General features: G+C 40.4%; 1 protein-coding gene across 1 annotated transcript in view; it reads left to right on the plus strand.

Annotated features, from left to right (window-relative positions):
* Nucleotides 1-27,147, plus strand: part of si:dkeyp-117b11.1 (B-cell linker protein) — a 93,759-nt gene that overhangs the window by 17,377 nt on the left and 49,235 nt on the right. Inside the window, exons 8-10 of the mRNA XM_017468566.3 lie at nt 9,568-9,657; nt 9,740-9,768; nt 9,941-9,986. Coding sequence (XP_017324055.3) covers nt 9,568-9,657; nt 9,740-9,768; nt 9,941-9,986 — 165 coding nt within the window. The remainder of the gene's footprint in view (nt 1-9,567; nt 9,658-9,739; nt 9,769-9,940; nt 9,987-27,147) is intronic.

The following is a 27,147-nucleotide window of genomic DNA, read 5'->3' on the forward strand; positions in this document are numbered from 1 at the left end:
TGTGTATTCCAGACACCCACACACATTGCACACACATGTTCTTTCTAACACTCTGAGGTAGGTCATAAAAATATATATAATTATGTTAAATTGGGTTCCCATCTATTCCTGACACAAATGTTACTAGTTATTTGAAATCGGGTTCCCATCCATTCCAGACACAAATGTTACTATACATGGTATGGCCATGTGTATTACACACACACATCCAAACAAAAATATGACACATACAAACACACTTTATTTTCACATTATTTAAAAGGAATTTAAGTGTTATGTACTAAATTACCATAATTATGAATACAAGTTGTTAAGTTGACAATCATTTTTAAAATTACGTTTCTCCATTTAGATTGTCTGCAGTAGAATGCAGTCTTTTAAACCAGGAAAAATGACTGCCTTTAAGTTGTATAACAATAGCAAGTAAAATCCAGTGTGATTTACATTACAAATCTCATACATAACATCTCTGCAGGATTTATAGACGTTAAAGCACTGAATGAAATGAGCAATATAGACAAAAAATAAACACTCTGTGTCTACTACTTTTATCTCTCTCATAGAACTATCCACAGTCCAAAGGCTGTGGAGCTAGAAGGCTACGTGTGCGAATGACAAAAGATTTTTAAAAATAAAATAAAAAATGTATCAATAAATGAAATTAGATTACACAATGTAGTTTAGGTTTACATGAATAAGCAGAAATGTAATCATGCTTATCTTTCCTATAGCACAAATGAAAAGCCCTCTCTAGATGAGCAGATTTGTCAAATGAAACTTTTTCCTTCTTATCCACTGCTAAAGAGTAGATATTCAAATTACACTGCTAAATATGACTAGCATTAGCTACATGTAGTAGTGCAAAATAGTCCATCAAATGTATTAGCAGGTGTAGCCTATACACGAGTCCACTATTGGTCATATCACAATTGAGAACATGCCCCAAATTCATTGCTTTAGTAGAATTTAATTGTAAGTGAAATGATACTCACATTGTAATGTCCTTAGTATTTGTTCAGTCTGCAGGTCCTCTAACACTCTGTTAAATGAATAAATGTAAATGTACTACAATGTAAATTTTGTTTTAAATCAATTAATGCAGAAATTACACACAATATTAAGTTGATGTAATTATCAACATTATTATGTCAACACAACTCATCAAAATAATGTGTACAACTTTAAATATTTAATTAATTCAATAAATTAGAATTTTTATCTTGCAACCACACATTAAATTTAGATTGTGGGGTTTTGTTTAGCTCCGCTGTTAGAAAATACATGATGGTTGAATGTGAAAATAAATTAGCAGAATGTAAGCTTGTGAAATAAATGAAACTTTATTGATTGCACTTTTGAAAAAACGGCATGACTTTGAATAAAAATTTACTGAAATAAATACTGTAAAACATTGATATACCCGAAGAAATGTAAAAAAAAAAAAGAAAAAAGAAAAGTTTTTACATACCTTCTAAATAGGTCCCTTTAGGAGGTAAACATTTTAAAGACGGTGTTTTATAAGAAACGCGCGTATTACATGCCTTCTAAACCTAACCCTTTAGGATGTAAAATGTTTAAAGTGTTGCTTAAAAGAATCGAGAGTTTTATTTAAACTAGAAGACACATTTTTCGGGCGATGTCTTGTAGGCCTATACACACTGTCCTACACATTTGTTTTCCCGGGGTGACAGTTCTGTAGATAGTGTAAATTTTACATCTATGAGCTCTGGTGACAGTGTCTGAAGTGTGTGTGTGTGTGTGGGTGTGCGTGCGTGTGTGTGGGTGTGTTAGAGAGAGAGAGAGAGAGAGAGAGAGAGAGAGAGAGAGAGAGAGAGACAGAGAGAGAGAGAGAGTCATGTGTTTCCTGGGAGTTTGCTGACCAGAATGCTTATAGTGTGTTTATGTTAATGAATTAAGGGACGAGTCGTGTGTTTCAGGGTTTTACGATCCCTACCAATGTGTACATTTGTGGTTTAAGTGAATCTTTGTTTCTGAAATTACTTCTGTGGTAATTATCAGTTTGTGTAACTAATCTATCAGAAAATACTAGACCTGGTGACTGAATGTGGTAGATGTATTAGAATTTTGGACATGTTATGCATGTGTAGCTCCCTATGTGTATGATCTATGTGTAATCTTTCTGCCAAGAAATGAACAGACTGAGGTTTGTGAAATAATTGAACTATTTATTGGCTACGTTGTTGAGAAAAACATTGTGATGTGTAAAACATTTCTACAGTCCTTCAAGGCTTGTTCTCTTTTACTGAAAGAAAGGTCAAAACCATCAGTGTTATTCGTTGTGGAGACTGAAGTGACAATATGTCTGAAGAAAATGAAAATATGTATTACATATCCTACCTTCTAACCAGGTTATTTTAAGGGTGAAAAAACCTTTTTTAAAGACGGTGTTTTAAAAGAATCGTGCATTTTGTTTAAACTATAAACAAGATTTCAGAAAATGGTTCGCCAACGAGGATACTTACACAGAACTGTCGCTAAATACATAAGCTTTTGTCTATGCTTTGACATCCCATGTCCCAGCAGTACATTTATGACCTCTGGTGACCATGTGGGTGTGTGGGGGTGGGTGTGTGAGAGAGAGAGAGAGACACACACAGGTGTTCTTTTGGGGGTTTTGCTGACTAGAATTCTTACAAATGTGTTTGTTAACGAATTAAAGGGAGTCGCGTGTCTCAGTGTTAAAATAATGGTTAAGACGTTGTAGTTAAAACACAGAAGAAACTCTGCAACTATCTGTTACAATGTCTGCTCCGAGAAATCCTAATACCCTTAGAAGATTGCTGTGTATTCACCAACAAGAGGACCTGTTGAAATGAGAGAGGACCTGACTTTTGCTCCAAAAAACCCCCCCCAAAAAACAAGAGGTTAGTTTGACAATTTATTAATGAAGGTAATGTAAAGACGGTGTTGTTTAACCCTGAGCAAGGCGTCAACTACTCCAAAGATCGTGTCTTAAGTCCGTGGGTTTAGTTAGGAGGTAGAAAAACATTTAAAGATGGTGTTTTAAAAGAAAAAAGTGTTTCATCCTTAATGGTAAAAAAGAAAAATGGTTGTACTCCAATATGAAATAAAACGGTGGAGACACACCGAGTACATTTCTGTTCCACAGTCTATAAGGATCCCCAAACTTCATGTAGTGTGAAAAATATATACACCCTCCGTGACTACGTTACTTAAGGTTTAAACATTTTTATTTTGTGATGGCAGCAAGACAAAACGGTTGTGCATTTGGTATCTGGTGATTTTAGAATTAGGCCCCAAATGTCAAATATGTTTTGTGTATGGCTTCATCAGGCAAAGATCACGATGGTATGGAAAGAGTATACAAGAGTAATTGGGGTGATCTAATGCTTAGGACTTGTACAGTACTTCAACTCAGGAACGTCCCACCATGGCGTTCAGAGAAGCATTATCTAATGTACACGTATATATAATATAGATCAGATCACCGGTCTGTCTTTACCCACTCCTGATCTTGGGGTTGGGGGGGGGGAGTAACATTTCAGGCATAATTCCAACAGCACAGAATATTAGACATTTAGTGTAAAAAAAAAAAAATCTCTGAAATATTTCAGTGAAAATAGTGGTCCATATTTAATGCATTATATTAGAAATGATAGTACAGTCTTTGTTGATCAGTTACCAACTCATACTTTATAATAATTTGTTTAGGAGCATCTGAATCTGGCAAATAACTTTTATTACATTTAGGCATACAATAAAAGTTAATAAACAAATTAGGAAGAAATGACTTGTGCACTACTGCTTCGGATATTAAGTCAAACCATTTTGTTCAAACTTCAGCATGACCCATAGAGTAGCAGAAACTTATGGCACCTTATGAATACCATGTGAAGGATTAAGTTGACTCGTCACTTACAGTTACAAAGACATGTCCTTGTGCAGGATCACCTTCGCACCAGCATCGATCCCCTCTTCTCCCATTTCAACGTATAAGAAAAAGCAAAAAGTAATATAAGATATATAAGAATATATTTATAAAATATAAAACATTATGAGGAAGAAACATACAATATTATTTAACAAGGTCTGCCATTCAGCCCTCTTAACTGTAAGAGCATTATCAGTATTGTACAGCAGTTGGGGACAGTAGTTAGCTTTCAGATGTCAGATATAAAACAACTTTTTGAGTCACAGTGCCAAACTACTGGTATTATATTTTGATCCTTCTTTTTCAGCATGAAGGACTGGCATTTATTTAATAGACAGATGGTACAGCCATATACTTGGTCAGAGGATTTAGGAATTTCTTTGAGAAAGGTTCATTGTTTTTGTTCTTTTATCAAGGTCCTCTTGTTGGTGAATACACAGCAATCTTCTAAGGGTATTAGGATTTCTCGGAGCAGACATTGTAACAGATAGTTGCAGAGTTTCTTCTGTGTTTTAACTACAACGTCTTAACCATTATTTTAACACTGAGACACGCGACTCCCTTTAATTCGTTAACAAACACATTTGTAAGAATTCTAGTCAGCAAAACCCCCAAAAGAACACCTGTGTGTGTCTCTCTCTCTCTCTCACACACCCACCCCCACACACCCACATGGTCACCAGAGGTCATAAATGTACTGCTGGGACATGGGATGTCAAAGCATAGACAAAAGCTTATGTATTTAGCGACAGTTCTGTGTAAGTATCCTCGTTGGCGAACCGTTTTCTGAAATCTTGTTTATAGTTTAAACAAAATGCACGATTCTTTTAAAACACCGTCTTTAAAAAAGGTTTTTTCACCCTTAAAATAACCTGGTTAGAAGGTAGGATATGTAATACATATTTTCATTTTCTTCAGACATATTGTCACTTCAGTCTCCACAACGAATAACACTGATGGTTTTGACCTTTCTTTCAGTAAAAGAGAACAACGACATCATACAGCCTTGAAGGACTGTAGAAATGTTTTACACATCACAATGTTTTTCTCAACAACGTAGCCAATAAATAGTTCAATTATTTCACAAACCTCAGTCTGTTCATTTCTTGGCAGAAGGATTACACATAGATCATACACATAGGGAGCTACACATGCATATAATGTCCAAAATTCTAATACATCTACCACATTCAGTCACCAGGTCTAGTATTTTCTGATAGATTAGTTACACAAACTGATAATTACCACAGAAGTAATTTCAGAAACAAAGATTCACTTAAACCACAAATGTACACATTGGTAGGGATCGTAAAACCCTGAAACACACGACTCGTCCCTTAATTCATTAACATAAACACACTATAAGCATTCTGGTCAGCAAACCCCCAGGAAACACATGACACTCACTCTCTCTCTCTCTCTCTCTCTCTCTCTCTCTCTCTCTCTCTCTCTCTCTCTCTCTCTCTCTCTGTCTCTCTCTCTAACACACCCACACACATGCACGCACACCCACACACACTTCAGACACTGTCACCAGAGCTCATAGATGTAAAATTTACACTATCTACAGAACTGTCACCCCAGGAATACACATGTGTAGGACAGTGTGTATAGGCCTACAAGACATCGCCCGAAACATGTGTCTTCTAGTTTAAATAAAACTCTCCAGTCTTTTAAGCAACACTTTAAACATTTTACATCCTAAAGGGTTAGGTTTAGAAGGCATGTAATACGCGCGTTTCTTATAAAACACCGTCTTTAAAATGTTTACCTCCTAAAGGGACCTATTTAGAAGGTATGTAAAAACTTTTTTTTTTTTTTTTTTTTTTTTTTACATTTCTTCGGGTATAGCGATGTTTTAGAGTATTTATTTCAGTAAATTTTTATTCAAAGTCATGCCATTTTCTCAAAAGTGCAATCAATAAAGTTTCATTTATTTCACAAGCTTACATTCTGCTCATTTATGTTCACATTCAACCATCATGTATTTTCTAACAGCGGAGCTAAACAAAACCCCACAATCTAAATTTAATGTGTGGTTGCAAGATAAAAATTCTAATTTATTGAATTAATTAAATATTTAAAGTTGTACACATTATTTTGATGAGTTGTGTTGACATAATAATGTTGATAATTACATCAACTTAATATTGTGTGTAATTTCTGCATTAATTGATTTAAAACAAAATTTAAGTTGTAGTACATTTACATTTATTCATTTAACAGAGTGTTAGAGGACCTGTAGACTGAACAAATACTAAGGATATTACAATGTGAGTATCATTTCACTTACAATTAAATTCTACTAAAGCAATGAATTTGAGTCATGTTCTCAATTGTGATATGACCAATAGTGGACTCGTGTATAGGCTACACCTGCTAATACATTTGATGGACTATTTTGCACTACTACACGTAGCTAATGCTAGTCATATTTAGCAGTGTAATTTGAATATCTACTCTTTAGTTTACCATAGCAGTGGATAAGAAGGAAAAAGTTTCATTTGACAAATCTGCTCATCTAGAGAGGGCTTTTCATTTGTGTTATAGGAAAGATAAGCATGATTACATTTCTGCTTATTCATGTAAACCTAAACTACATTGTGTAATCTAATTTCATTTATTGATACATTTTTTATTTTATTTTTAAAAATCTTTTGTCATTCGCACACGTAGCCTTCTAGCTCCACAGCCTTTGGACTGTGGATAGTTCTATGAGAGAGATAAAAGTAGTAGACACAGAGTGTTTATTTTTTGTCTATACTGCTCATTTCATTCAGTGCTTTAACGTCTATAAATGCTGCAGAGATGTTACGTATGAGATTTGTAATGTAAATCACACTGGATTTTATTTACTATTGTTATACAACTTAAAGGCAGTCATTTTTCCTGGTTTAAAAGACTGCATTCTACTGCAGACAATCTAAATGGAGAAACGTAATTTTAAAAATGATTGTCAACTTAACAACTTGTGTTCATAATTATGGTAATTTAGTAAATAACACTTAAATTCCTTTTAAATAATGTGAAAATAAAGTGTGTTTGTATGTGTCATATTTTTGTTTGAATGTGTGTGTGTAATACACATGGCCATACCATGTATGGTAACATTTGTGTCTGGAATGTATGGGAACCCGATTTCACATAACTATATATTTTTTATGATCTACCTCAGAGTGTTTGAAAGAACATGTGTGCAACGTGTGTCTGTGTTTATCCGTAACGGATGGGAACCTACATGGCCATTCCATGTATAGTAACATTTGTGTCAGGAATGGATGGGAACCCGATTTAACATAACTATATATATTTTTATGATCTACCTCAGAGTGTTAGAAAGAACATGTGTGTGCAACGTGTGTGGATGTCTGGAATACATATGGCCATACCAGGTATGGTAACCTTTGTGTCAGGAATGTATGTGATCCAGATTTATCATAACTATATATATTTTTATGACCTACCTCAGAGTGTTAGAAAGAACGTGTGCAACGTGTGTGGGTGTCTGGAATACATATGGCCGTACCATGTGTGGTAACGTTTGTGTCAGGAATGTATGTGATCCCGATTTAACATAACTATATATATTTTTATGACCTACCTCAGAGTGTTTCATATTCTATGTGAAAAGAAAGAACATGTGTGCAATGTGTGTGGGTGTCTGGAATACATATGGCCGTACCATGTATGGTAACGTTTGTGTCAGGAATGTATATGATCCCGATTTAACATAACTATAAATATATTTTATGATCATGACCTTTGACCTAGATATAGAGAGTAAGAATATGTATCTTTTTGACCTTTGACCTATACCTGTCAAAAATAAGGTTACAATATATACAAACTATTTCTCTCTAGTGGGTCACACCAGATACTGAAAGCAAAGGTTCATACACTTTTGCCACTCACCGATATGTAATATTGCAAATTTTTCCTCAATAAATAAATGACAAAGTATAATATTTTTATCTTATTTGTATAATTTGGTTCTATTTATGTGCTTTGAAGACAAATGTGAAAATTTTTGTTTGATGTTTTAGGTCATATTTATGCAGAAATACAGAAAATTCTAAAAGGTTCACAAATATTCAAACATCACATGTAAACATGTTTCTTGTAAAAATATTTTTTTTTGCATTTAAGGTCAAAAGTCTCAAAGTTTCATCCAAGATAAAAATATTAAAATATACAGTTGCATCTCCAAAAAGTAGAATATCGTGGAAAAGTTTTTTTTCTTTTCAGAATTTAATTGAAAAAGTGGAACTTTCATATATTCTAGATTCATTACCATAAAGTGAAATATTTCAAGCATTTATTTTGTTTTTAGCTTGATCATTATGGCTCACAGTTTATGGAAATCAAAAATCCAGTACCTCAAAATATTAGAATAAAGAATGTATAATAGGGAAATGTCAACATGAGAAGAGCTCTAATCAACTAATTAACTCAAAACACCTGCAAAGGTTTCCTGAACCTGAAATATTTCCTGAAATATTACGCTTTGTGTGTACTGAATCTAGAATATATATGAAAATTTCCGAAAAAATGTAACTTTTCCATGGTATTCTAATTATTTCAGATGCACCTGTATTTGGAGTTTGGCCAGGTATAGCAATAGGAAACATTGGAAACCAACCAGATAAAGAGTGTGTTTAATCTCCTTGTAAAAGGCTCGTTTTCTCATGAGTGCCACACTCAAATCAATGTATACTCTCAGACCTTGATAGACCATATCATGTTCCCTTGCCCAACACAGGACTTGTTCCTGTTCCTTATACCTGTGGAAGCACACAATGAACCATTTCAGGAGGCCAACCTTATTTAGGCTTTAGAGCTAGAAAACAGTTTACCCTTAAATCGCAAAGGGGGAAGACATTCGACTCTGCATGGACAAATCCATTTAAACATCATGGCAACATCTACCAGCAACAAGTAGAAAGACAGAGAGCCAGAGAGAGAGAGATCGTGCTCATGCATCAGTGCTCAGCAAGATAGCAAGCAAAGATTAGTGCTAGATATTTTGCTTTGGTTCAGAAAAAGCAATTGCAAAACAAAGGGTTGGAGTATGAGGATTGTTTGTTGATAGTTGACAAAAGCAGCAGTAAACAATCATGCTCAGAGAAAGAGATTAATAGGGAATAGGTTAATATAGTAATTGTATGAATTATAAGCCTATAAGCATTATATGAAATTATGTATGGGAATATTAATTGAGTTAGAGAAAGATTGACTAAAAAAACTGAAAGGGTTTATGCAAGTGGCGAAGTGGTACAGAATTGCTGTCTCATCATCTCATCACTTCATCATGAACTCGCATCCTGTGCAGAGTTTCTGTGCATGGGGGTTTCCTCTGGGTTCTCCGGTTTCTCCCACTGAGCTAAACTGCTCCTAGTTGTGAATGAGTGTGTGAATGTGTGTGTGTGTATGGTGCCCTGAGATAGAGTGGCATCCTGTGTTTACAATTTTCCAGTGTTACTGAAATGGGTTCCTAATACACTGCAACCCTGAACAGGATAAAGCAGTTTTGAAAGTAAGTGAGTAAGATAGGGCCTAGAATTGCTATGACAACGCAGAAGATTGCAGCCTTCTCATTTAAAGGTCTTACAGTACACAAAACTCTTGTTTATTCCTGTCTTTTTTATTTATTGAAGGTCCTGATGTCTCCCATGACGATTGGGCTGGTAAGAAATTGGTCCCTAGGAAGAGCCCTCCAGCAATACCTGTTCCTAACCTAGAAGAAGGTCTTTCTTTCACATAAATTGTTATGGTGACATAAAAATTAAAGGATGTATGTCATGAGTAATTAAAATCTTAACCTTTCAGATGTTTACCTGGATCCAAATGAAGGACAGGTAATATATCTGATGAAAATATTTAAGGAAATATTCTTGCCAAAAAATCACGTCAGACATTGGATGCAATTCCTACTATATTTCTGCAGAAAGCACAATAAGAGTTTTAGTTAGCTTAATGTAAATAGAGAGTGTAATGTTTTGTATTAATACTGTGTTTGATTTGTTTCAGAGTGAGAGAGAACATATACATGATATATATGTGGAACCTACAGCAGGTCATTCTAAAACCTAATTTACTGTAATTCAGCCTATGTTTAATTTGATATTACTGACTACATTAAAGGTGTAGTGGGTAAGATTTAATAACAATATTTAATACAAATGAATCATGTACATGGAATGCTTCTTTCAAACATGTATTTTGTATTGGAATGGCAAGGCCAACTGTTCTATTTTTGCTATACACTGAAGACATTTGGGTTTGAAATCAAAAGATGAATATAAGATGATGGACAAGAATTTTGGCTTTCATTTCCTAATATATACATTTAGATGTGTAAAACAACTTAGAACATGGCACCTTTGGTGGCAGGCAACCCAATTTTTGGGTGAGCAAAAGTATTGGAATGTTTCTAAATTAATTCTGCTGCTACCATCTAGAGTTACATCATCAATTAAGATTCATGAGACCATTCCAGAAGCAGCCATGCAAGCCCAACCATGAAATTACCTCTACTGTGCTTGACCAATAAGCTCATATGTTTTGGGTCATGAGCAGACCCATGCTTTAATCTTAATTCCAGAACTTTTGTTGCTCATCTCTGTATTTCTTTGCAAATTCCAGTCTGGCTTTTCGATTATTACTGCTAATGAGTGTTGCAGGGAATTTCTCCAGTCTCCCACATAGGTTCAAGGAAACCAAATGAATCAGATTCTTAGAATCAGCAAGAACTTTCTTACAAAGGTAAACCCAGGCAGTAAAGGAGCTTAGTCTCAAGAGTGACCACTGAAGAGTGTTGTGTACTGTACATAGTTCATGATCTTAAAAATCACAAGGGCATGACATTTGCCCACTCTAATTGGCTAATTCTAATTTGTCTTACTCACTCTGCCTCTATGTACTGCCACTAGATGTCTCCCCATCCCTTTAATTCACCCATTTACCGTTTATGTTATTTATCTATCTGAGACTGCACCAAATAGGGTTGACCTCCTTATCAACATCTGACGCATATACGCATATTCCTATGTGTACTGTGTGTTCTGCCTGTTAATATATAAAAATGTTACTTCTCATCTTAAGCTGTCCTTTGTATAAGTTGTTAAAAACTAAATTTATTAGACAGACTTACTGGAGCCTGCCTAGGTTAAATAATGTGTGTGTTTGTGTTTGGAATGTGCTAAGTCCTAGGAAATAAGGCCATTTGATAACACTGAACTTGTTTGAAGTTGCCCTTCACATGTAGACCATGATTCAGCATCATTCCCGAGTCAAATTAAGATCAACATGATAAAATGCAGTATAAAATATGCAGTATAAAATAGGTCATATGAAAATATAAAATATGTTTTCTTTGGCTGACATGTTCCATGCCTAGTTGTTAATACACCAATGGTTTCTTTCTGTTTCAGGACATTCCAAAATGTTGTATTGGATATGCATAATGCTTGTGCAATGACTCTGATCAATTTTCCCGCATTTCTCAGCTTGGGAGAAAATGGCTTGGTTTTCTTCCATAGACAGCTTTCTGGTTTTTATGTTGGTTTATCCTTTTTAACAACAAATGCAGTCTTCATAGGTGAAACCCAGAGTTCAAGCTAAGAGTAGTCATTCACAGCTATTAATTGGTTAAACAATTAATCTAACATAGCACACCTGGGCAACAAGACAGATAAGATCTGTCAGTCACATGTTCCAATATTTTTGATCACTTGAAAAATTGCTGGCATGTTCTAAGTTGTTTAACACATCTTGATGTAAATATCACAAAATGAAAGCTGAAATTCATATGTATCCACTCTTGTGTGACTGTGTGTGTGTGTATGTGTATATATATTGGAACAGCAAGGCTAATTCTATTATGTTTGCTACAGTATCTCACAAAAGTGAGTACACCCCTCACATTTTTGTAAATATTTGATTATATCTTTTCATGTGACAACACTGAAGAAATGACACTTTACTACAATGTAAAGTAGTGAGTGTACAGCTTGTGTAACAGTGTAAATTTGCTGTCCCCTCAAAATAACTCAACACACAGCCATTAATGTCTAAATTCGCTGGCAACAAAAGTGAGTACACTCCTAAGTGAAAATGTCAAAATTGGGCCCAAATAGCCATTTTCCCTCCCCGGTGTCATGTGACTTGTTAGTGTTGCAAGGTCTCAGGTGTGAATGGGGAGCAGGTGTGTTAAATTTGGTGTCATCGCGCTCATACTCCCTCATACTGGTCACTGGAAGTTCCACATGACACCTCATGGCAAAGAACTCTCTGAGGTTCTGAAAAAAAGAATTGTTGCTCTACATAAAGATGGCCTAGGCTATAAGAAGATTGCCAAGACCCTGACACTGAGCTGCAGCACGGTGGCCAAGACCATACTGCGGTTTAACAGGACAGGTACCACTCAGAACAGGCCTTGCCATGGCCAACCAAATAAGTTGAGTGCACATGCTCAGCGTCATATCCAGAGGTTGTCTTTGGGTAATAGACGTATGAGTGCTGCCAGCATTGCTGCAGAGGTTGAAGGGGAGGGCGGTCAGCCTGTCAGTGCTCAGACCATACGCCGCACACTGCATCAAATTGGTCTGCATGGCTGTCGTCCCGGAAGGAAGTCTCTTCTAAAGATGATGCACAAGAAAGCCCGCAAACAGTTTGCTGAAGACAAGCAGACTAAGGACATGGATTACTGGAACCATGTCTGATGAGACCAAGATAAACTTATTTGGTTCAGATGGTGTCAAGCGTGTGTGGCAGCAACCAGGTGAGGAGTACAAAGACAAGTGTGTCTTGCCTACAGTCAAGCATGGTGGTTGGAGTGTCATGGTGTGGGGCTGCATGAGTGCTGCCGGCACTAGGGAGCTACAGTGCATTGAGGGAACCATGAATGCCAACATGTACTGTGACATACTGAAGCAGAGCATGATCCCCTCCCTTTGGAGACTGGGCCGCAGGGCAGTATTCCAGCATGATGACGACCACTGCCTTGCTAAAGAAGCTGAGGGTGAAGGTGATGGACTGGCCAAGCATGTCTCCAGACCTAAACCCTATTGAGCATCTGTGGGGCATCCTCAAACGGAAGGTGGAGGAGCACAAGGTCTCTAACATCCACCAGCTTCATGAAGTCATCATGGAGGAGTGGAAGAGGACTCCAGTGGCAACCTGTGAAGCTCTGGTGAACTCCATGCCCAAGAGGGTTAAGGCAGTGCTGAGAAATAATGGTGGCCGCACAAAATATTGAATCTTTGGGCCCAATTTGGACATTTTCACTTAGGGGTGTACTCACTTTTGTTGCCAGCAGTTTAGACATTAATGGCTGTGTGTTGAGTTATTTTGAGAGGACAGCAAATTTACACTGTTATACAAGCTGTAGACTCACTACTTTACATTGTAGCAAAGTTTCATTTCTTCAGTGTTGTCACATTAAAAGATATAATCAAATATTCACAAAAATGTGAGGGGTGTACTCACTTTTGTGTGGTACTGTATATATTGAAGACATTTAGGTTTGAAAAGATGAATATGAGATCATAGATGAGAATTATCTCTCAGGATACAAGGAAGGCATGCATCAAGACTATTCTTTGTTCGGGCAACTAGGTGGTGGAATGAACTTCCCCTAGATGTCTGAACAGCTGAGTCACTGGGAGTCTTCTAATGATGTGTGACTTCCTCTTCCTCAAGTACTTAAATTAGCACTTTAATTTTAAAAAAGTGTTGTCTGTGTGCTTTTCTTACTATATTACCTCCCCAAAAGAGTTTTTAGACTGATTCTTGTTTCTTAGTTCATAATCTAGTGAAGCAGTATCAGGATGTATTTATTGAGAGAAACTTCAAAGCACTTTTGTAAGTCGCACTGGATAAGGGAGTCTGTCAAATGCCATACATGTAAATGTAAATCTGCAGCTCAAACCAAGAGTAGACATTCAGAGATATTAATTGTTTAAACAGTCAATCTCACAGGGAACACCTGGGCAACACCTGTCAGTCACATGTACCAGTATTTTTTTGATCACTTGAAAAATGGGTACGTTCAAATCAAAAGTGCCATGTTCTAAGTTGTTTAACTCATCTAGATGTAAAAATCAGGAAATAAATTAAATGATCTGTATAAGATAAGATAATACTTTATTAATCCCCAGATGGAGAAATTAGGGATCTGATGTATATATATGTATGATCTGATGTATGGTCTCATTTTCATTTTTTTTCATTTCTCATTTTCATGTAATCTCTCTTTTTTTTTTTCTTTTTTCTTTTTTTTTTAAATCTCAAATCCAAATGTCTTCAGTGTATAGGAAAAACAAAATTACTGGCCTTGCCATTCCAAAACTTGCGGAGGTTTACTGTATTATTAAAATAATTTACAATTTTTTTTATATATATATAGATTTCCTATTCATTCAAATATACAGTTGTAGGGAAAATTTGCTTTTCCTTTTGTTAGATTGAGCTCAAAATGGGGGAAATGTGCAAACTTAATATTTCAACAGCTGATCAACTATTCGTCCACCGATGAGGTGAACTTAATGTATCTTTTTAAGTCTGGCTAGGATATTAATTCTGTGGCCACCAGTAATAATATCCTGATGTTAAACAGAAATTATGAGCACAGTAACAAGATCAGACAACTTAAGACAATAAATCATAAATATAGGCAAGAGACACTTGATATTAAAATCAGACAAGACTTTATTAAACTACTCTAATACACAGAAACTAATCTAACACATAAATACACACGCACACACACGCACAAACAAACAAAGGGAGTGAAAACAGCTTTGACGGAGAATGTATGGCTCCTTAGTATAACATTGTATGATGTTCTTAGACCTCGACCTGAATGAACCATTAACAATTAATTTCATTTTCACTCCATTTTAGAAGAGCTCTATTAAATACACCAGCTTCAACTGAGACCTGGAGGTGCTTACTTGAGTTTCCGGTTGTTGGGGATTCGTCAGATGTCTGGTTGCTTTTGAGTGGTATCTAGGAGGACCAATCAGAATGGTGAATAGAGTAGAGTCTTGTAGGCTTGGCAGCTGTTCTTCTGGTTCTATCACGACTAGAATCAGGAAGCTTTGCAGGAACCAGTTCACAGAGATGTTGATTGCAGAGCCCTCTTGCAGATGTTAGTTGAAGAGAGAACTCCTGAAGAGGTTGAGTTGAGAACTTCTGGAAGATGCTGGTTGAAGAGAACTCCTTAAGATGTGGGTTTGAAGAAGACTCTTGGAGCTATTTGTTAGTTGATGAGGACTACCTGAAGATGCTGATTAGGGAGTACCTTTTTGAAAAGTGTTGGTAGAAGAGAACTTATTGTTTCCAAGGGTTTTTAGCTCTTCCTAGCTGGGTGGAACCCAAAAGTTTTTTCTCCAACCAGCATGAATTTGTGGCGGGGCTGTAGCTACATTCTCCACCCATGACCATACTCTGCCCATTGTCTTTGTGGTCACATAATTTCATGCCTTCTCTTTTCTTCTTTTTTATAGAGTGTGGATCAAACTTTTAGTCCCAACTGTTGGTACTTATACTTAACAACGTTCTACTCGAATTTCCTTATTCTCATCAGGAAATCACTCAAGGAACACACATGTACCAAATAAAGCACATGTGGGCCGCTGTTAACACATTACTAATAATTAATCACACACCTATATACATAATCAGTCATACTCATGCATGTTAATCAATCAAATGTCTAAATGCATCTTTGTGGTTACAAGCATGATAATTACAGGGTAACACATAAAAGAAAATAGGCAACTTCAGTTGTTATTATCTTGCAGTCTTTGGTCTTTTAGAATATGAGGTGTCCTGATGCAGTTAGTGTGACCGGTGTGATAAAGACCATGATAAAGAAAGTGAACTGGGTAAGAGAACAAAGGGCCTTGCCTGTGACGGTTGTTCTTGGGGCCTGTTTGGGTGAATCACCCCCCTTTTCCCAAAGTTTTCAGCTGAGGGACAGGGCTTTCATTTGTAGGCCAGCCACCACATCTCAGCCAGTGGCCTAGATCAGTGTTTTAAGAGACGTTTGCTAATCTCTGAGGGATTGTCCATTGTTCACAGGACAGTGAGAACCCAGCAATCAACCATGTACTGTGATTGGCTTAGTGCCCCAAAGTCTGCACACAAGGGAAGGCTCATGTGATGAGCACACATGAGATTTAAGGCTCATGTGATGGGTGATCTTATGTTTATGCTTATATTATGTTTATGATCTTTTGATTTTAAGGTCCTACACAATTTATTAATTTCACCCTATTTGGCTTTTTAAAATGTGTTAACACAAATGTATATCAATAGCAGAGTTTACATAATGGTGCAGAGTTGATGACAGCAATTTGGTCTTGCTTTTTTAATGATATATCGGAGGTCAAATATTTATAGGTAGTAATTCTGTAAACTTCTGATCTTTTCATTAGCATATTAGACTGGTATATTGATTGTTTTATAAGAACAGCACAATCTTTTTTTTTAAAAAAAGTAGAGATTTTATTTAATTCTTTCAAGTTTTAAATAGGAATATGGCATTGATTGTTTTCATATTATCACGTCGTAGCGAACTTGCGACTACAGTTCCCAGAGAGCAGCATGAACTACAAACATGGCCGACAAGGACTGCACTTTCCATACACGCACACGCTCGCATTCTCCGGAGTTCTGATTGTGGACACCTGCGCTCAATCACAGATGCACACACAGAGTATTTAGGTCAGGCTGAGAACAATGGTGACTTGCGAAGTAACAGTTCAGCAGTCCTATCTCTGTCATTCACCAAGCCGTTGTCTTTGTTTTGAATTTCCACGGTTCTCAGATATATTGCCTGTATTTGGATTACGACTCCCTGCCTTGCCCAGTTTGGATTGTTCGCCCGTTCGCCTGACCTTCGTCTGTTTCCCGAATTTGCCTTCAGCCTGATCCTTGCCTTCCTGTTACTGCACCGCCCGCGATTGCTTCCACACAAGGTATCATAACGGATTACTTCGCCGCACTATGGGGCAGCGGGCGCCCCAGAATGGCAACGATACATTCTAGAACAGAACCGAGCTATAAACGCACAGCAAGAACAGCTATCGCGCTTAAGGGAGCAATTGATGCGCATGGGTCAACCCGCTCTAACGGTCACGCCACCTCCACAGCCGCCTGAGCACATTCCTCCCCCCCGCACCGGCGCATGTTCAGCCACGGCCTGCTGCGCACTTTCCGCCACTGCCCATACCGGAGAGGTATGCAGGGGAGCCAGAGTGATGTAAGGATTTCTTACTCCAGTGTTCACTGTTTTTTGACAGTTACCCTGACATGCCGAAGGTTAGCAAGATCATGCACTTCATGGAGTTCCTAACCAGACATGCCTTGCTCTGGGCCATGGCCGAGTGTGAACGAGGGAGCGGTGCCCGCCCCTCGCTCGCGGACTTCATTTCCCATTTCCAGCGTGCCTTTGATCATTCCCCTGACGGACGGGAGACGGGCCCAGAGCTCATGAGAATCATGCAGAGCCCGCGTGACCGGTGGAGTACGCCCTGGAGTTCCACACCATCGCGGCACAGAGTGGGTGGAACGAGTTGGTTCTCAAGACTGCGTTCCGTCAGGGGCTGAACCCAGAGTTAATGAAGAAGTTGGCATGTCAGGATGAACAACTCGCCCTCGACGCACCCATTGACCTTGCGATTCGGCTGGACTGATTATACCGGACCAACCGCCCTGCACTGTGGCCCCCTGCCCCCCGAGCCAGAAGCCGCAGCAGAACCCATGCAGCTAGGACAGACTTGGCTTCACGAGGAGGAGAGGGAGAGATGGCAGCGTGAATCCCGCTGCTTCTACTTTGGCGAGGGCAACCACCTCGTTTGTCAGTGTCCCCACAAGAAGCCGCAACTTGCCAGGGGGAGTGGAAACAGCCGACCCCATCGTCAAACAATGAGTTCAACCCAATCACACAGTGTATGTTTTTGTTTTGCCTGTCAAGATTGAACACCCAGGGCTGTCTACTGTGCTTACAGTGCTGATCGACTCCGGAGCTGCCGGCAGATTCATAGACCAGAAAACTGCACAGGACCTCGGCTTTCCCGTTCGCCCCCTACTCCGCCCATGCCATATTCAGTCCATAGACGGGTCTCCCATAGGCGGGGGGATCATCTCCCACTGTACAGCCCCTCTTGTACTCGAAGTTAGTGCCCTCCACCAAGAAACCATAGTCCTGTATGTGACTGACTGCGCCCAGCACTCCGTCATTCTAGGCCTGCCCTGGTTGGAGCTCCACAACCCCCAGGTTTCTTGGGCGGACAAAGAGGTTACCCAGTGGTCTCTGTACTTCCTCAATAACTGCCTGAACTTCCCCATTGTCCCATTGGCAGCCATGACAGTGGAGAGCCCCACGACACTCACCCCAGTCACTGATCCTCCCAAATATCAGGACCTCAGGGAGGTATTCAGCAAGGAGAGAGCAAGTGGATTACCACCACACCGCCCGTACGACTGTGCAATCGAGCTCCTGCCCAGACCAAGCCCACCGCGAAGTCATGTCTACCCTCTCTCCCAAGCTGAACATCAGGCAATGGAGGAGTATATTCAGGAGGTGCTCCAACAGGGATACATTAGATCTTCCACGTCCCCCGCTTCCGCCGGATTCTTCTTTGTCGAGAAAAAAGGAGGGGGCCTATGACCATGTATCAATTACCGGGGCCTAAACCAAGTTTCAATCAAGTACCAGTACCCCCTGCCGCTAGTACCTGCAGCCCTCAAACAGCTAAGGTCTGCGACCATCTTTACGAAGCTGAACCTGCGTAGCGCATGCAACCTGGTCCGCATCTGGGAGGGGGACGAGTGGAAGACGGCATTTAGCACCACCTCAGGGCACTATGAGTACTTGGTCATGCCTTATGGACTCGCTAATACCCCCTCAGTGTTCCAGTGTCTGATTAATGATGTCCTGAGAGACATGCTGGGGAGGAGCATCATTACATACATTGATGACATCCTGGTGTATTCAGCGTCCATAGAGGAGCATATCGGCCACATCCGGCAGGTATTGCACCATCTACTGCAAAATCTGCTGTACGTTAAGACAGAGAAGTGTGAATTTCACCAACACACGATCTCCTTCCTGGCATATGTCATCAGCCTGAAGGGGGTAACCATGGACCGAATTACAGTTCAAGCGGTTGTGGAATGCCCACGCACGAACCATCAAGGAGTTTCAATGGTTCCTCGGCTTTGCAAATTTTTACCGACGGTTCATTAGAGGGTTTAGTACCATAGCGCACCCCCTAACGTCCCTCCTACGGGGTAAGCCAAGGCGGCTCGTTTGGACCCCAGCTGCCCAGGAGACCCTGGACAAGCTCAAGAGGACCTTCACCACAGCTCCTATCCTCAGGCATCTTGATCCATCTAGACACTTCATCGTGGTGGTTCATGCCTCGGAAGCAGGGGTAGGGGCCATTCTCTGGCAGAGGCTTGGGGACAAGTCCAAGCTCCACCCTGTGGCGTTCTTCTCCCGCAAGTTATCCCCTGCAGAATGCAACTATGATGTGGGGAACCGAGAGCTCCTGGCCATCAAACTGGCCCTGGAGGAGTGGAGGCATTGGCTGGAGGGTGCCACGCACCCGTTCGTTATCTACACTGATCATGAGTATCTGCGGACGGCCAAGTGTCTCACACCTTGCCAGGCACACTGGTCCCTGTTCTTCTCCAGGTTCCAGTTTACCTTGTCCTATCGGCTAGGAGCGAAGAACACCAAGGCCGAAGCTCTGTCGCGGCTCCACTGGCCGGAAAGCTGAGCGGACCATGCTGATTATATCCTGCCCACAGCCTGCATCATCAGCACCATTGAGTGGGCTCTGGACCAAGCCCTAGCATGCCTCCCCACGTCGCAAATCCTGGCAGCATGCCCACCCGGCAAGTAGTTTGTCCCAAAGCGACACCGACTGGTGCTCACCACCTGGGCCCACACAGCACTAGCAACGGGCCACCCAGGGATACATCACACTTACCAGTTATTGACGAGAAGTACTAGTGGCCCAACATGTCTAGGGAGGTACAACACATAGTGTCCTCATACTCTACGTGCACCCAGGCCAAGGTACCGCAGACACTGCCAGCCGGTAAGTTTAAGCAGCTACCCATCCCGGTATGGCAATGGTCCCACCTGGCCCTAGACTTCATCACCGACTTACCGGAGTCGCAGGGGAACACCACAATTCTCGTGATCATCGATCGTTTTTCAAAGTCCCTGCACCTCATCCCACTTGCCATCCTGTCTGCCTTTGCCACCGCCGAGCTACTGTTTCAGCATGTGTTCAGGTACTTTGGGATCCCGGAAGAGATTGTGATTGATAGGGGGCCGCAATTCACGTCAAGAGTCTGGTCCAGCTTCATGGAGAAGATGGGCGTCCCCATTAATCTCAACTCAGGGTACCACCCCCAGGCTAACAGACAGGTACAGTGGGCTAGCCAAGAGGTCACTAGGTTCCTCCAGACCTTCTGTACCACGAACCCGGAGGATTGGGGCCAATTCCTCCCATGGGCGGAGTATGCTCAGAACTCCCTGCGACACTCGGCAACACAGCTCACCCCATTTCAGTATGTCTGGGGCTACCAGCCACCCTGGTTCCCCTGGAACGCCAACCCCACTAATTCGCCAGCGGTGGGTGAGTGGTTCCGCCGGAGTGAGGAGGTCTGGGAACGCACACACCAACATCTAGTGCAGGCCTCACACACAACAAAGGCAGATCGCCACCGGAGGGACCATCCCAATTACCAACCCGGGGACAGAGTGTGGCTCTCCATGAAAGTCCTGAAACTGCCACTCCTGTGCAGGAAACTAAACCCCAGGTATATCGGCCCCTTCAGAATCAACGAACAGATTAATGAGGTCACATACCAACTGGGGTTGCCCAAGCACAGCCGCATCGCTCCGACATTTCATATTTCTCTCCTGAAACTAGTTATCCCAGGTCCATTAGCCACGGCGGTGCCGGGTGACTCCCCACCAGAGCCGTTGGAAATCGATGGCCAACCAGCCTACCACGTCCGGACCATCCTAAACTCCAGGCGTCGGAGAGGTAAACTAGAGTACCTGGTGGACTGGGAAGGGTATGGCCCAGAGGAGCAGTGCTGGATCCTGTCCCAGGACATTCTGGACCCAAGGCTGAGTAGAGACTTTCATGCCGCTCACCCAGCAAAACCAGGACCGCAGAGGAGAGGGAGGCCTCGAAGGTATTCGGCTCCCAGAGTGAGCCCTTCGGGGGGGTGGCTCTGTCACGTCACGGCGAACTCGTGACTACAGTTCCCAGAGTGCAGTGCGAATTACAAACATGGCTGACGAGGACAGCACTTCCCATACACGCATGCACTCGCATTCTCCGGAGTTCTGATAGCGGACACCTGCACTCCATCACAGATGCACACACATAGTATTATGGTCAGGCTGAGAACAATGGTGACTTGCGAAGTAAACGCTCAGCAATCCTATCTTTGTCATTCACCAAGCTGTTGTCTTTATTTTGGATTTCCACGGTTATCGGATATATTGCCTGTATTTGGATTATGATTCCCTGCCTTGCCCAGTTTGGATTGTTCACCCACTTGCCTGACCTTCGTCTGTTTCCCGAATTCGCCTTCAGCCTGATCCTCGTCTTCCTGTTATTGCACCGCCCGCAGTTGCTTCCACACAAGGTATCGTAATACGCAAAAATTGTATATACCTGTATGTAAATAGGTATATGCAGTAGATTGCATAGACAGTGTAGGGAAAATTAGCAGTTTAAATTAATTTTCTGAATTCTCCACCCCTGTATTTAAGGAAAATTTAGATAGTTAAATTTAGTTACCTATATTATCCACCAATACACATAGAAAAGCCTTAGTTTCCTAGGACTCTTAATTTGAATTAAAGGAATATTACCAGAATCAAATAACAACAACTGATCAATTTATTAATACAGCAAAATTTTAGTGAGACTGTGCAATGATTCTGAAAGTTATTATTATTGTGCCCTTTGATAGTCACCTTATAGTGATGATGCAATATTTCTGAGCAGGATAATGAACTCGACAAGTTTAGGGACTTAGATCATGAACAAAGAATCACGGGCTACTTCACTTTAATATAGACTTTATTACACTATTCTATAACAAATAAACTAATCTAAATACTATACAAAAACTATTCTAACAAATATACACATGCGCATTCATGCACACACATACACACACACACATATGGGCATGACAGAGAAATAGACTTACGGTAAAACAGAGGCAAAGTAGAATGCTAGTGTTTTGGCAAATTTTGGTTCAAAATAGACTCTGACCTGAGCAAACTATCAATGCACTATGAGAGACCCAAAAACCGATTATAGACTGATTATTCCTAACTACTGTACCAGCTTATTACATGTGGGACAGATCTGACTTGCTTGCCGTAGTTAGTTGGAGACGAGGCGTGCGACATCGTCGGAGGTAGGAGGCCTGGTTGAGACGATGATGGAGTCGATCACGGTCGCAGGTCGGTTTCAGCTTAAAAGTGTCTTTAATTAAAGTTATCAGTAATATTTAAGAAAAGAATGAAGTGGAGGTCTGAAAACCAGATGATGACATGGACGAGACTAACAAAAAAGAATCTTCAGCCCGCGGGTTCACCATGGCATGACCTTTTAAAGCTTGCTTACTGTCTTATCATCTAGTGGTCTTAACCAATTAGAAGTGGTCTTTTGGGTTGCGGGTGGAGAGTTTGGTGTTTCCCTCCAACTAATCTGCATAATTTCTGTTAGGGTCTATGCTCATTCAGCTTTATTGTTAATTTGTCTTTAGTTTAAAAGGGGATTTTCATGAGGAATAAATTATAATTTGCCGATCACTAGCATTCCAGAAATGTTATGACCAACATACAGATACCAAACATGATGTATTTAGCTATAAGGAATACTGTGCCAGGTATATTGGCCTAATACCGGATAATAAAAGCCTAATAGCTACCTTTAGGTTACATACAGGGTTACTTTAGTTCACAGTACTCGGCAGCTAGTTCGCTTGGGATACTAGTAAATACATATGTTAACAAAACACAAAAATTACAACTTTGGATTCTGGACATGGATATGTGAGTGTATAGGAAATGATAATGATAATCAATTGTGAGATAGGTGGTGTGATGTATAAAGTCACAACTATATGATGATGACAAAGTCTATGTTATAACTTCATATGGAATCATAAGGCATAAAGTGAACTTTATGTCTCTGTTCTTATATGCTGGTCACAAGAAGAGCCAGATTAATGAAATCAAAGGCTGATCTCCAGAGAGGATGCTACATATCCTAGTAGATGATCACAGAATTGAAGTCGGGGAAGGTATTGCAGAGTTTGTGTCCTTTTTAGAAGACTGTATAAACTTACAGTGTGGGAAATAAGTATATACACATCAACATTTTTTTCAGAAAATATATTTCCAATGAGGCTATTCACATAAAATTTTCACCAGACATCAGTATTAACTCAAGAAATCTGGAAATATAAATAATTCACAACTTTTAAGTCCATAAATACAGTTACGTGTGATAAAGTGGAATGACACAGGAAGAAAGTATTGCGCATCGCCAAGGCAAGCATGGAACCAGCTGAAATCCGCAAGTAATTATACCTCCTATCTGTGCAAATTAATATCAGCTGGGTTAGTAAATTGATGGTCTATATAAAGGTTTTTTCATTACCAAGGTGACACACAAGAAACATCTTATGATGGGTAAAAGCAAAGAGCTCTCCCAAGACCTTTGGAACCTTATTGTTTCAATCTTTTTGAAACAATAAGGTTCCAAAGGTCTTGGGAGAGCTCTTTGCTTTTACCCATCATAAGATGTTTCTTGTGTGGAAGCAACATCACAAGTGGAAGCAACATCACTCTGTCATCACTCTGCTCTTTACTTTATATATGCTACCCCTAGGTCAAATTATTCGTAAACATGGAATTAGCTTCCACTGTTATGCTGATGATACACAGTTGTATGTTTCAGCGAAGCCAGAGGATGGACATAAGCTTAGTAAAGTTGAGGATTGTGTAAAGGACATTAGACATTGGATGTTAATTAACTTCCTTCTGCTTAATTCTGATAAAACAGAAATACTTTTATTAGGCCCACGTGTAGCTAGAAGTATTCTTTCTGATCACATGGTTACTCTAGATGGTCTTTCTGTTTCATCATGTGCAGCAGTTAAAGACCTTGGAGTGATTATTGACTCCAGCCTATCATTTGATGCTCATGTAGATAATATTACTAGGATAGCCTTCTTTCATCTCAGAAATATTTCTAAAATAAGAAACATATTGTCACTACATGATGCGGAAATACTAGTTCATGCATTCGTCACCTCTAGATTAGATTATTGTAATGCCATACTGTCTGGATGTTCCAGTAGGAATATAAATAAGCTCCAATTAGTCCAGAATGCAGCTGCTAGAGTCCTAACTAGAACTAGAAGATACGACCATATCACACCGATATTATCAATACTGCATTGGCTCCCAGTAAAATCTCGCATTAATTATAAAATACTCTTATTAACCTATAAAGCACTAAATGGTCTCGCGCCACAATATCTAAGCGACCTTTTGGTTTTATATGATCCGCCACGCCTACTTAGATCAAAAGATGCAGGCTATCTGACGGTACCTCGAATAGTGAAGGCTACAGCAGGGGGAAGAGCTTTCTCTTATAGGGCCCCACAGTTATGGAACAGTCTTCCTATTAGTGTTCGGGGCTCAGACACAGTCTCAGTGTTTAAGTCTAAGCTTAAAACGTATTTGTTTACTCAAGCCTACCCTGACTAGATTCTGTTCTACTTTCTCCCTCTCTCCTTTCGCCGAGCCCCACACGAATTTATGGAGATACTAGAGATCCAGATCCTTTCTGCCTCTGGATGGAGCTCAAATCTTCTTTAATTCCAGACTGCTGGGACTACGGCTGCTCTTAACACCATACAGACTTCATATAAATCCATAATTAACTTTTTCACAATATCTGTTGTTACCCAGATGAGGATGGGTTCCCTTCTGAGTCGGGTTCCTCTCAAGGTTTCTTCCTCTTAAAACATCTTAGGGAGTTTTTCCTTGCCACCGTCGCCACTCAGTGGCTTGCTCAGTTGGGATAAATTCGCACCTTTAATATCTGTATACCATGTTGATATTTCTGTAAAGCTGCTTTGAGACAATGTCTATTGTAAAAAGCGCTATACAAATAAAATTGAATTGAATTGAATTGAATTAAAGCCCAACGAAATATATTTCTCATCATATTTGCGCCTCTTTGATGGTTTTTCTGCAAATTGCTGGTGAAGAAGAGGTGGCATTTCAACTTCAGACACATTGCTGTCTGTATCAGCGTGAACTGGGCTAGTAGCAGTGGGTACACTTACACTTGCTAAAGATGCGTTGTTAGAGGGACCTGGGCCACTGCTGTCAGAGAAATGTGGTTGCGGGGTGATAGCTTTGTAGCCACTTCTCCATTTTAATGTTACAAGCTACTACTTAACTTCATCATATAGCCGTATGCTGGCGATAAATGACATGCGGTAAGATGCACACTGACGCATGACTGTGAGTGGATGCAGTTTTGACCACGAAAGACAGGATAATTTGATTGGATGTCATGTATTTGACCTTTAGAACATTGCAATGTTGCTCTTTGTACACTGGAGGGGGCACATGTTCATTGTTCGGCTGTGAGAAAATGTCTGGATTACGCATGTAACCCTGTTCCCTGAGAAGGGAACGAGACGTTTAGCATAACAATATGGGAGCGCCCTTGCACGCGACCGGCATCTGAAGCTTGTGTAGAATCATGCCTATTTTATAGGCCGGCCGTGATCAGGTGACGAGGCAATTAAGCGTGTCGCGTGATATATATATGTATGTGTGTGTATATATATATATATATATATATATATATATTATATATATATATATATATATATATATATATATATAAAATATATGGCACCTGCGAACCACGCCATCAGCCTCTATTTCTGAAGTGAAGATACAATTCACAGGCCTATCCCGGTATGACAAAGGTATGCAACGTCTCGTTCCCTTCTCAGGGAACAGGGTTACATGCATACATGCATTTTGCTTGTATCTTTTCTCATTTGTAAGTCGCTTTGGATAAAAGCGTCTGCTAAGTGAATAAATGTAAATGTAAATGCATAACCTAGAAGTTCCCTTTCAAAGGGAACTCCACGTTGCGTTTAGCATAACACTATGGGAAGGAGAATACCCACTCCATCACACCGAGGGTACGGCCTGTTCAAAAAGACCCAAGCCCGAGGGTCACTGCAAGACAGTCGAGCCCGGGGCGGAATGAATATCCAGGCTGTAATATCGAATGAATGTGTGTGGCATAGACCACCCTGCAGCAGCACACACATCCTGAAAGGATACCCCGTTGGACAAAGCCTTCAAGGAGGCGACCCCCCTATGGAATGAGCCCTTATGCCCAGAGGCATAGTGAGACTGCACACCTCATAAGCAATAGAGATTGCTTCCACTATCCAATTAGAGATACGCTGCATTGACTCAGCATACTGTCACAGCCAAAGCAGACCAGCAGCTGCTCTGACTTATGCCACTGGCCGGAACGGTGGACGTAAGTACAGAGAGCCCTTACTGGACACAGTCAGAGCAATTTCTCTTGTTCCGGTATGAGGAACAGAGAAGGGCAAAAAGCCTGCAACACCACAGGCTGGGCAGCAGATGTAGGCACTTTAGGAATATAATCTGGCCTAGGATACAGGAAGGCCTTGGCTAATCCAGGGGTAAAGTCAAGACAGGAAGGGGCAACAGAGAGAGCTTGTAGATCTCCTACTCGCTTGAGAGATGTCAGGGTCAGCAGAAGAGCTACCTTTAGAGTCAGAAGCTTCTCAGAGGCTGACTCTAAGGGTTCAAATGGGGCAACTGACAGACCTTCCAGGACCCAGAAAGGTCCCAGGAAGTTATGTGCGGTCTGCAGATGGGCCTCAGCTGCCTGACACCATGCATAAACCTCGAAGTTAGACGATGTTGCCCCACAGAGGCTCCATCAACAGGGGCGTAGCTGGCCAAAATGGTGGCCACGTAAACCCCGATTGTTGAAGGAGCCCACATGGCTGAGAAACGTCCATGTAAGAACTCCAGGACTGTAGCTATTGCGCAGTTCATTGTGTCTAAATGGCATTCCTCACACCACAAG

The sequence above is a fragment of the Ictalurus punctatus genome, chromosome 5, assembly GCF_001660625.3.
Source record: "Ictalurus punctatus breed USDA103 chromosome 5, Coco_2.0, whole genome shotgun sequence".
Classification (NCBI taxonomy): Eukaryota; Metazoa; Chordata; class Actinopteri; order Siluriformes; family Ictaluridae; genus Ictalurus; species Ictalurus punctatus.